Source organism: Aspergillus alliaceus (genome assembly GCF_009176365.1).
Source record: "Aspergillus alliaceus strain CBS 536.65 unplaced genomic scaffold BDW43scaffold_98, whole genome shotgun sequence".
Classification (NCBI taxonomy): Eukaryota; Fungi; Ascomycota; class Eurotiomycetes; order Eurotiales; family Aspergillaceae; genus Aspergillus; species Aspergillus alliaceus.
Genome location: NW_022474781.1, coordinates 2,307 through 14,730, shown reverse-complemented (window position 1 = coordinate 14,730; position 12,424 = coordinate 2,307). Strand labels below are relative to the sequence as shown.

General features: G+C 43.3%; 2 protein-coding genes across 2 annotated transcripts; one reads left to right on the top strand and one right to left on the bottom strand.

Moving 5' to 3' along the window:
- Positions 1-16: 16 nt before the first annotated feature.
- BDW43DRAFT_317093 (uncharacterized protein) lies at positions 17-1,137 on the bottom strand (the record flags this gene model as incomplete). Its single annotated transcript, XM_032048458.1, has 4 exons — positions 17-223; positions 281-718; positions 792-910; positions 969-1,137. The coding sequence occupies 4 exons, from the start codon at positions 1,135-1,137 to the stop codon at positions 17-19; spliced, it is 933 nt and encodes a 310-aa protein (XP_031893974.1).
- Positions 1,138-1,651: 514 nt separating this feature from the next.
- Positions 1,652-6,786, top strand: BDW43DRAFT_324164 (ABC-2 type transporter-domain-containing protein; the record flags this gene model as incomplete). Its single annotated transcript, XM_032049901.1, has 11 exons — positions 1,652-2,195; positions 2,269-2,720; positions 2,826-2,922; positions 2,987-3,477; positions 3,526-4,121; positions 4,193-4,550; positions 4,614-5,184; positions 5,272-5,651; positions 5,729-5,918; positions 5,987-6,260; positions 6,368-6,786. 11 exons carry the CDS (start codon positions 1,652-1,654, stop codon positions 6,774-6,776), a joined length of 4,362 nt encoding a protein of 1,453 aa, XP_031893973.1. The 3' UTR covers positions 6,777-6,786.
- Between the last annotated feature and the right edge of the window lie 5,638 nt (positions 6,787-12,424).

The following is a 12,424-nucleotide window of genomic DNA, read 5'->3' as shown; positions in this document are numbered from 1 at the left end:
TCACTGGGTAACCAATTCACTGTCCTCCGAAGCGCATTAGGTTGCTTGCTTCTTCCTCGGTCCTATCAACAGTCTCCGAAATGCCCTCCACCTCTCTCTGCAGCTGCTGGGTCAATCGCACTCCTCTCCAGTAATGCTTCTCTCGCCTCAACTCCACCCGAATCCAGATCACCATCACCACGGCCCAGATCCCTGCCCAAATAGCAGGTACTGTCCAGCCAAGCTGCAAAAAGTCAGTATCTCGCCATGATATCACACCTTCGGACGTCAGAACGCATACCGTGTAAGCCAGCTCATGATCAGTAATCACAATCCCCGCCAATGTCCCCCCCGCCACCAGCATTTGAGGAATCACCCATAGCATAGTCAATCGGTGTAGCATGCCGCGAAAGGGAGGGCTGGCCTTGTACCGCTGATCCAGACGGGCCCGGAACCCGGTTCCTCCTTTGCCGTCCACCGCGACAATATCTTCTAGAAACGGATAGAGAGCGGGACGCGTTAGGTCGCCTTTCGGAACAGAGGAGATGCGGAATAAGGTAGGCCTCTTGAAGATATACAGGGCTTCGAAAATCAGCACCTCGATAGCAAAAATGAAGAAGAGCGAAGGCACCGGCATGGCGAGCATGCGCATCCAGGGTGGATCGGGTATAGTTCCGACGACAAGTTCGGCGATGATGATGACCCAGGAGACGAGGACGTTCCAGTGGGTGAAATCAAACTACAGAGATTGAATTAGAGGAATTGTCACTGGAGGGGTATAAGGGAGTGTAAATTGTTGGGCAAGGATTCACATAGTAGCGGCCTGCATTGGGAACGCGACAGCTAGAATTCTTCCGCCATAGACTCCACGATCTCTGTAATGACTCCGTAACAAATGTTCCGAACAAGGTCATGGTTATTATACTGAAGACTGCAGAAGGAAACGGTTGGTTAGATCTTAACAGAGCAAAGTCTCAATGTTAGCGTACTAGTCGTGGTGGACCATGTTGTACATCTGGTCAGGAGGTAGTAGAGCCCGATGGGAAAGACAACCGAGTCCAAAAACACCAGCAGCCAAAAGACCAGGATGCGGAATTTCCGTTTTGCCAAGCTGTAGTTTAACGGTAGAGGCTCTAAGAACTGCTGGGTATCCGACATCTTGTTTTTTTGCGGGTAAATGCATAGCAGAGGAAGGGAAAAACCAGAAGAACAGAAACAGAGAAAGTACTATTGTACTGCGACTGTTCTACGGGGACGGTGCATTCATCATCTCCCCCGTACCTGCAGGATTTACTCTGCCGCGTCATCCCTTGAAGATGCTTGAGGTTTGAGATAGGGTTTCAGTCAACAACGTTCCTGGGAGGCCTTGAGTGAGGCGAAGCAATCCGTCCTTTTTTTGTTTCACCGAACACCGAGCAATATCTGACCTGCACTTCCCGAAGACCGAATCTCTATTCCTTGATGATGCCACGGAAGAGGAAATCATTCTAGAAGGTCGATCATCAAAACAGGGGCGAGTGGTTCGAGTATTAAATTCCGTCGGTGCGCCGAAGGCATGTTAAGAGAAAAATAAACGAAAAAGCAAGTCTCAACAAGGCTTCCTGTTCTTGAACTGAGATCTTGCAAGGAAACCATAGCAAAGAGCACTCTTTCAACAAACCACCCTAGCACCATGGACACCGAGTTCCCCTGGGAGTCCAAACGCGACAGTAAAGAAGAACAAGAAACAGAGCACAATGATGTCGACCGAACGATTCACAGATTGGCAAGCCGCATCTCAAGAAGCACCGTGGTCACGGAATTGGCTGAACCTTACAACGATATTTTCCATCCCCTCCCCGGCTCGAAGCTTGACCCTCAGTCCTCCAGCTTCGACACTCGGGCTTGGGTGAAAGCGCTCGTTCAATATGAGAGCGAAGATCTCGAATCAGGGCGACGCCGGAAGTCCGGCGTATCCTTTCGCAATCTCGATGTTTACGGCTTCGGCATGTCCACCGACTATCAAAAGACCGTGGGAAACAGTATCCTCTCACTACTGATGCAGCGTCGCAAACGAGGGGTCGATATCCTCCGCGGCTTCGAGGGGCTAGTCAATGCCGGCGAGATGCTTTTGGTTCTTGGACCTCCAGGCTCGGGGTGTTCGACCTTGTTAAAGACAATTGCTGGGCACATGGAAGGGTTATTTTTGGGCGACAAGGCCATGATGAATTATCGAGGTATGTATGGCAGCGTTCTAGTCCATTTGCGCTAGAATCTTAAAACCTTGCTTTGTTACTTATTTGTGACTAGGCGTCTCCAGCAAAGAAATGCACAGTTACTTCCGAGGAGAGGCCATTTTTGCTGGCGAGAATGATGTACATTTCCCGATGCTGTCGGTGGGAGACACGCTCTCGTTCGCAGCTCGTGCCAGAGCACCGCGACAGTTGCCGGCTGGGCTAAAGGCGCAGGAATACTCCATGCTCCTGCGGGACGTCATTATGGCCATTTTCAGTATCTCGCATACGGCGAACACAGTGGTCGGGAATGACTTCATTCGGGGAATTAGTGGAGGAGAACGGAAACGGGTGAGCATTGCCGAAGCAGCACTGAGCGATGCCGCGTTGCAATGTTGGGACAACAGTACGCGCGGGCTGGACAGCGCCAATGCAGTCGAATTCTGCAGAACGCTTCGTACAGCCACCGAACTTCTACAATCATCTGTCCTGGTCTCCCTCTATCAAGCGCCTCAGGAGGCATATGAGGTAGGCGTTTCCACATCCTCCCCCCCCCCCCAAACTCCTCTTTTTTCTCCCCTACTCTTCGTATCAGTGAGAAACATCTTGGCTCACCATATGAGCATGCGAAAGCTTTTCAACAACGTCACACTGCTGTATGAAGGACGGCAAATCTTCTTTGGACCGACATCTGAAGCACGCGTGTATTTCGAAGAGTTGGGTTTTGAGTGTAAGGTTCCACGGTGTCTTGACCCCATGTCCTGCTTGCAGTTCCTAACGCGAATAATATCTAGGCCCCGAGCAACAGACGACACCGGACTTCCTCACCTCAATGACCAGCCCGAAGGAACGTCGCGTGCGACCAGGGTTTGAAAATAAAGTCCCGCGCACAGCAATGGAGTTTGAGGAAAGATGGAAGACAAGCCATCAGCACCAGCAGCTGATGCTTGGCATTGAGGCGTACGAAAGCAAATTCAACCTGGGAGGCGAATCTCGGGACGACTTCATGGCCTCGCGCAGAGCCCAGCAAGCGAGTGGCCAAAGAAGGAAATCCCCATATACGCTGTCGTACATGCAACAAACGTCTTTGTGTCTCTGGCGCGGTTGGAAGCGCCTGCTTTCGGACCCCTCACTAACGTATATCCAGCTTGGAGGCAATACCATCATGGCTCTGGTCTTGGGAAGCATCTTCTTCAATCTGCACGACGACACAAACAGCTTCTACGGCCGAGGAGGGTTGATCTTCTTTGCTCTCCTTCTAAGCGCCTTTGCCAGTGTTCTCGAGGTAACAACCAACCGATTTACCACTTCATACAACTCTAACCATCTCCAGATCTTGACGCTATACGAGCAACGGCCGATTGTGGAGAAACACAAACAATTTGCTCTCTACCACCCATCTGCAGAGGCTCTCGCCAGCATGCTGACCGATATCCCATATAAATTGCTCAATACCTTTTGCTTTAATCTAACATTGTATCTCATGGCAAACCTACGGCGAGAGGCCGGGGCCGTGTTCTTTTTCCTTTTTGTGGCTTTTCTCAGCACAATGGTGACATCCAGTCTGTTTCGGACGATTGCATCCGTGTCGCGTACCATGTCGCAGGCGCTGGTGCCAGCCGCTTTACTGGTCCTGGGTTTGATCATGTACACTGGCTTCACGATGCCAACCATGTACATGCCTGGATGGTCGCGGTGGATGGCTTATGTCAACCCGCTCAGTTACGCCTTCGAGTCTCTGATGATCAATGAATTCCAGAATCGCGAATTCTCGTGCTCGGTCGTCGTCCCCTCAGGGCCAGACTACAGCACCGTCGGCATCGACAACCGGGCTTGTGCGGAGGTCGGAAACACAGTCGGCTCAACCACAATCCAGGGAAACATATACATCAACGATAAGTTCAACTATAACCATTCCAACAAGTGGCGGTAAGCTTTTTCCATCATCATCGTGAGAGCAATTCGGCCTAGTTAGGAAAAGGCCACTGACACTCCACTAGTAACGTGGGAATTTTGATCGCGTTCTGGTTCATCTTCACGGCCACATACCTTGCCGCGACTGAGCTGCTCAGTATGGCTAAGAGTAAGGGTGAAGTTCTCATTTTCCGCCGCGGACATTTTGTCAACAAGAAATCTAGCCGCCGAATGGCAGAGGCTGACGACGAAGAGGCCCTCGGTGCCTCAATGGCCACGATGGCGCGGTCAAATGACACGGAAAAGACGCATGCTCCGCCCCGCGAGGGACAGATCTTCCAATGGCAAGACGTATGCTACGATATCAAGAATAAAGGGGAGTTCCGGCGTATCTTGGACCACGTCGACGGATGGGTGCAACCTGGAACTTTGACCGCCTTGATGGTATGTGTATAGATGCCACTATCAGTTCCAGCGCTTTGATAAGCCTAACAATGTCAATCCCAGGGCGTCTCCGGTGCCGGCAAAACAACCCTCCTCAACGTTCTCGCCAACCGTATGACGACCGGCGTCGTTACCGGTGATATGCTCGTCGACGGCATGCCATGTGATGCTTCCATCCAGCGCAAAACAGGCTACGTGCAGCAGCAGGATGTCCATCTCTCAACGTGCAGTGTGCGAGAGTCACTCGAGTTCAGTGCACTTCTCCGCCAGCCTGCGACTGTGTCGCGGGGGGAGAAGCTCGCATACGTGAAAGAAGTGATCAGCCTCCTTGAGATGGAAGAGTACGCGGACGCCATTGTTGGCATCCCCGGTGAAGGGTTGAACATCGAACAGCGCCGACGTCTCACCATTGGCATTGAACTGGCCGCGAAGCCCGAACTGCTCCTTTTTCTGGACGAACCGACTTCCGGACTGGATTCGCAGACCTCGTGGGCTATTTGCCAACTGCTGAAGCGACTTGCACGTAGTGGCCAGGCGATTCTGTGCACGATCCACCAGCCGTCTGCCATTCTGTTTCAGCAATTCGACAACTTGCTGCTTCTCGCGAAAGGTGGCAAAACTGTGTACTTTGGAGGTTCGTCAGCTGCGCGCCGTCCCTCTTTTTCCAACACAAGATAGCAACCATGCATATACTGACGATGAATATTCTTTTCTTTGCCAGAAATCGGCCAAAACTCGGCCACTCTTACCCAATATCTGGAGTACAATGGAGGAAAGCAGTGTCCTGCTGGTGCCAACCCGGCCGAGTGGATGCTGGAAGTGATCGGCGCGGCGACCGGATCCCAAACCACTGTCGACTGGCCGAAGGTCTGGCGAGACTCGCATGAGTATCAGTCGGTCAAGGCGAAATTGCGCGAAATCCGGACATCGAGGGCCACCATAGGTGGCAAGCTGCAAATGCAGCCATTCAGTCAGTTAAACAACGGCACTTATGCCTCGCCTTTTCTACAGCAGTGGTGGCTCGTTCAGAAACGTGTCGCGGCGCAATACTGGCGAACCCCGTCATATATCTATTCCAAAATCGCCCTTACAGTGGGCTCGGTGTGTACCCTCCAGTAAAGCAAAGCTGCCTTAGAAACCATCTTCAGGTCTAGTATCTAGCTGACGCCCATTCGCAGACTTTATTCATAGGTTTCAGCTTTTACAACGCGCCCAACACCGTCCAAGGGCTCCAGAATCAGATGTACGCCGTGATGATGTTATTGAGTATGTTCGGTCAACTTAGCGAGCAGATAATGCCTCAATTTATCAATCAGCGGGATGTTTACGAGGCGCGCGAGCGACCATCCAAGATATATGATTGGAAAGGTACGGATTGAGATCAATCCTGGAAAGAAACGCTCACACAAACACACCGGACTAACATTTTAAAATAGTCTTGATGCTGAGCAACATTATGATCGAGATCTTCTGGAACACCCTGATGGCCGTGATGGCCTACTTCTGCTGGTACTACCCTATCGGACTATATCAGAACGCCGTTTCGGCGCACGAAGTCACCTCGCGCGGGTGTCTGGTGTTCCTGTATATCTGGGCCTTCATGATGTTCACTAGTACCTTTACCCACATCCTTATTGCTGGGATGGACAATGCCGATTCGGCTAGTAGCGTTGGAAACATCTGTTATATGATGTGTATCACGTTTTGCGGGTATGTACTTTTTGCCTCCCCTCCCCCTCCTTCGGAGCCTATAAGTCTATCCTGTCCGTCTTATGACGAATGATGGCGTTAACTAATCACTCCGACAACGAATACAGCATTCTTGTCAAAAAGGTTTCCTTGCCCGGATTTTGGACATTCATGTACTACGTCTCCCCGTTCACCTGGCTTGCCTCCGGGCTTCTCTCAACCGGTGTAGCGAACGCGGAGATTGTGTGCGCACCTAATGAATATGTCAAGTTTCTCCCACTAGCAGGCCACACGTGCGGCTCGTACATGGCCCACTACATCTCCTTATTTGGTGGGTATTTAATCGATCCAAACAGCACCGAGCACTGTGCATTTTGTCCACTGAGTAATACAAACGATTATCTCAGTACGGTCAACATCCAATTCGGGGATCGCTGGAGGAATTTAGGCATTGTCCTAGTGTATGTTGTGGTTAATGCTGTGGGGGCTTTAGCTATGTATGGCCTGGTTCGAGTGCCAAAGAGGAGCGGAAGGTAGATTAAAAAGCATGAGGGGGAAGATCTTCAGACTAAAAATGGCGTCTTATAGCCGGACGTACCGGAGCGAGAATGATACATTGGGGTGCCGCCCAGGAAATTAGCTGTAATTTTCTATTTATTCAATCCAACCACAGGTCTTATTTTTCTATCTTTCAGTCAATCAATCAATAACATATCATACGCGCCATTTAGCTCCCTTAAAGGATTATTGCTATGCGGGTTTGCGCTACTACATAGTTAAAATTTGTAAGAACAATGAAAACGGTTCGATCTAGAGGGTATATCTGCTTGTTGTCTTTTAATGTGAGGGATCTGGTGGTGGATGGTGAAAAGAAAAATATATGCTTCTCTTTCGACAAGTTGTAATCTATCTTCAGGCCGGATTCCCATACGGCAAATAAACTCACTCCTGCACCCATTCAATGACTCTTTCCAGCATCTTAATACATCCGCCAAGTTATCTAATTTTCTGACCTCCTGTTCTAGTTGCTGTTTTGAAGAATTGGTATTGTAAATGCCGTTGTCTTCTAGAAGGATCTTCGTGGCGAAGTCCTTCTGAATTTCCGGACGAGCCTGAAAGGAGAGGACAGAATTTGCTTGATTCAGAGAGCATTCGCGGTTCTCGGCCAAGCTGATGAAACCTGGAGCTGCTGCGGCGACTTCGCGGACGTGAAATTCGGGCGCTCACTTCAGAGTTATGAGTGACATGATAGTATCAAGGAAAGGAGAATTAAGCTGAACTTACGAAGAAACCATTAGAGGCAGCGAAAGGGAAGAACTTCTTGCCTGCCTCTGTTAATTTTATATCCTGAATTGCCGCCTGCTTCACATCATCAGCTCAGATTCAACGCCCGGTGTTTGCAGAATCATCTTACAACAGGACCTGATAGCACCGCTTGTCACGGATAGAGGTTTAAGCAATCAGTGAATGAGTTGGAGTCACATGACCCTTTATCTATAAGGGCAACACAGCACAATAGCTTCATGTTTTCTTTTATTTTCCTCTCTTTAGCCTAGTCGCTTCGTGATAGACTACCTAATCAACTATTGATTCAGCCGAGTCCCTTATATTAAACTAAGCTCTTTTCCATCTCTTATATCACTTGGCCTTGTGACAGGCAATATAAATATCATATATCTATAGTAGCCAGTATATCATAATATTGGTCAGTAATATTTGCGTATTTCTTCCCGTGTAAGAATGAGCTTATTAAGTATTAATTTATAACTAATCTTTAATAATCTTGTCTAATCGCTTTTCTAGTGAAGATAAAGGGCTTTGAATATGGTCTCTGAGTAGTTTTCTTGCTGCAGATGCTTGCTTCTCCAGCTGCCTAGTAGTATAAAGCATTTTAGGTACTGAATTAGTTAACTAATTACCTGGTGATATAGGGGTCTTTAGTTAGATGTCTAACTTGCTAAGCACTCTATCAGGATTAAATAGAACAAGACCAGTACCTGTAAAGCTATTCTGAATATTCTCTACTATAAAAGCGCTTTTGTAAGCCTCTGGAAAGATCTTTAGGAAATTAAGTGTATCAATATAATCAATTCCAAGATATGCTCTCTGCTCTACTAAGCTTCTATATATATCTTTTAAAGAGTGAAAACAGTCTCTATCTAAAGACTGGAGCTTATTAGAAGAATGTGCAGATATATAGATAGGAATAATATTATTCTTACTATATATCTGATCAAATTAAGGTATAAGATGGCTACTATAGCTATCAAGAACCAGAAGGCAGTATTTCCCAGTTGTACAGCTAGTAGTAGCAGGAATAAAGAGGTTTTTAAGCTAGCAAAGGCCTATCTTATTAGTAGTTGTTGAACTAGAGATTACATGATCCAATATCATGTGATGATATATCATACAATCTCGATTATTCTATGCATGATCTATACATTTCTCCACAGTTCTACCTTATACTTGTGATGCTATATTTATCATATGTTACAGGCCTAAGGTCTATACTTATTCAATATAAATAGGCCTACATCTTCATCCATTCTAAAGATTAGATTGATCAGGTTGACTAGTTTAATTAATCTTATTCTATTATTCTATAGTCATGCCTATCTAGTCAATTCATTCTTATGGGGTTTACCCTATTTCTCTCTATCATTCATCTTATCTTTGATTAATAATTCCCCTGATCACATGCCTAAGGATATCTAGGCTATCAATACCCTAGATTTCTATCAAGTTCTCTTTTTAGAGACTTAATGTAGTCCAGATTAGCCTTCTTATAGTCTACAAGTTCTGAGATAAATATATAGAGTCTAATATATAAGATAGATTAGTTAGTATAGTATTTAAAGAATTATTCTTAGTTAAAGACTTAGAGACCTTCTTTATTAATATTATTCTTTATCTCTACCAGAGAGATGTGACAGTTCTTATATTCTTTATACTGGGTTGGGATTCCAGATTTAAAAAAGATTTAAAGAGAAAGAATAAGATATATAAGATTAACGCTAATAATAAATAGAAAGACTAAAAGTAAAAGTAATCTACTAGACAGCTAGCTATTGCAGAGGGGATAGCTGTTTAAGATAGCCTAGTGTGATGACCTGTACGTCACGTGGTTAGGCAGGCCTACTTCCCAAAACACAAATCCTTGTATGATAGTGTTTCTCCCCCCATAGTTGAATTCAGTTGGAAACGCTACCATATCTAGCTTCCTACTGTGGAATAGCTATCTATGAATGAGCAGTCATCACATAATTCAACTATCTTCTTTTTACCCATTTTTTTTATCTACACGTGAAAGTAGCGGCCAACCTGACTGGTCAACCAACCTTGTGTGGACCCCAATCTCGAACTCTACAGCAGTTATTAGACATGAAGCTATGGAACCTGATATAGCAGCCGCGTTAGTACTGTTTTGAAGTAATGAATCCGCAGATATAAAGATCTACAGGATACTGAGCTGAGGTCTATCAGATAATCTATTATAGTGCGCTCTATGGATACTACTAGAAAGAATAAAGCAGCCTGTCGCTCTTCTCTTCTAATTAAAGAAGATAGTATACAGTGAGAAGTAGATATAGAATAGTTTATTAACTTCTATACTAAAAAACCTGAATAGCTGTTCAAGAAATTTCTTCTTAACTATAATAAGTATAAAGGCTTGCTTACTGAGTATAATAAGGTTATTATAGGACTGCAGGAATGTATTAAGTAATTTAAGACTAATACTAAGACTATTAATCCTATTAAGATCCTGGAATATGTAGAACTATAAAGGAAATTTAATAACTTAAAGAGAAAGATTAAAAAAAAGAATACTATAATATAAAAGTTAGTTAATAAGATAAATCAGATATATTAGATTATTATCCAGAATATCTTATAGATACAGTAGCAGAGTAGAAAGATCTCTCTAGTAATTTTATTAAATCAGAATAAATCTTTTTACTATAGTACTAAGATAACTGAATCTTTTATCTTTACTGATACTCAGAAAGAAGACAAGAATACAGTCTTATTTAAATTCTGGAAACTATAAGTCTAAGACTGGTTAGTTATAAATATAGACTATTTCTCTATTGCAGTACTTTATCTAGCTGCTGTTAAGAAATAATATAATAGTAAAGCTATAAACTATCTTATTTATTATTCTAAGCCTAATTCTGATAATCTATATACTAATACTGAGAATATAATCCAGTACTTAAAACTAATCTATAATAATATTAACAAGAAAAAGAAGGTGAAGGCTAAATTCTATAAATTAATAATAAAATCCTATAATAACTTCCAGAAGTTTCTATCTGAATTTACTTATAATACTCAGGAGTCTAGTAAGCCTTATTTTAATTAGAAGACTGAGCTATATTACTATCTTCTAATTTTTCTACAGAACCAGATTATATTATTATACTATAATAAGATTATTAATTTCAGTAAGTTCTCTTATTACTGTATTCTATTTATAAATTTAATTAAAGAGTAGCAGACTGCCAAGTAGGAAGCTTACTAATAGAATTAATAGAGAAAATAGATTACTACTCTAAAGACTTCTTCTGCTATATCTACTACTGAAAGTGATAAGAAACCTGATAACCAAGCTCTAAAATAAGTGAAGATAATTAATTATAATAAGATTACTTATTTTAACTATAAATAGCTCAGTTATTTTGTAAGTAAGTGTTCTCTGAAAAAAAAGCCAGACCTGAAAGCTGTTAAGTTAAATTCTGATTCTAAGTTAGAAAAAGAGTATCTCTAGAAGAAGTCTTTTTTTTAAAGAGAAAGAAACAAGATATCTAATTAATTAATCTTAGTAAGATACTAAGTAAAGATAATTTTATAATTAATTATTAAGTTTTCTGAAACTCCCTCTCTACTTCTTTATATATACTTGGAAATACTGGAGCAGGTAGTTATTTAATATTAGTGTTACACCCGGGTATTCGATCAAGAGCTCCTAGGTGTTAGCTGTCTTGCGTTGAGCGATAACTAACCTGATGATGAGACCTATGCGTCTCTGCAATGTGAACGACTGTGGTTCCGAATATGATCCTATCCAGGATCCTCAATGAGTGACCTAAGCCGAGGTCTGATAGGTGTAACAAGGTTCTGTATATAGCTCAAGTCCGAAAGGCCAGGCCTATTAAGTATATATACTTAATAGTTAAGGAAGTGTAAATAAGTTGATTACTAACTTAATACTAAAGATATATCCTAAGTAACTTATAAGATTAATCATGAAGAACTAAACTAAGTACATGAAATAAGTGTCCTTATATATTCTCTTTTCTATCTATTATTCCATATACTATATCATGGTAGTTCTCTATGGTAGTCACTACCATATACTATTGCTAAGCTTTAGTAGTTAGTAGTCCATAATACTTAGTAAGCCCTAGTGTCTGAGCTAGCTTTATATTTAAATACCTTTAACAGTTATTCTTGTTCACTAGTTATTATATTATTGGTTCTGCCGCTCGCATCCGCTCTTCGATAGGTGCACTAGATAAGGGTCTGTAACATCACTCTTCCTCTTCTGAGCTTTTATTTTTAAAAGCATAAATTTACGGGTGTCCTCCTGGGATAGATTATCTTGGTAAGTATTCTTATCCCTTTATAGGCTTTCTCATCATGCCCCGGCATCGCGTTCCTTCTGTTCCTAATATTCTTCAGAAGCGTGATTACTATCATAAGTTTGCTGTCTAGGCTGACACTATTGAGAAGTTCAGTTCTTCTATAGAGATTCCCTGCAATTACTATATCAGTTATAGTTTTATTTGTATCATAGATTCCATTAGTCGCAACTGTGCTGCCTGTACCTGTCATGGCTATAAATATAACAAGCGTTTTTATAGTGAAAGAGCATAGAATTATCTTAATCGCGATCGTGATGAGTTATCTGAGCAAATTAATAAAACTGAGCAACAAATTAAAGAACTGTTTATAAAACTAAAAAATCTCAAGACCCATTGCAAGTTTTTGGATAGTCAGGATATCACTATATTGGATCATGACACTGCTATGATAGACAAGTTAAATAAAAAGGATCCTCTAAGCACTAAGAATTTTCATGAGCTGGAATGTCTGGCTAATAAACATAACACTGCTCAACTTACCGCTGTATCAGACAACCCTAGCCTGACTCAGTTAATGAATGACTCCTTGTTCTGGGTGAA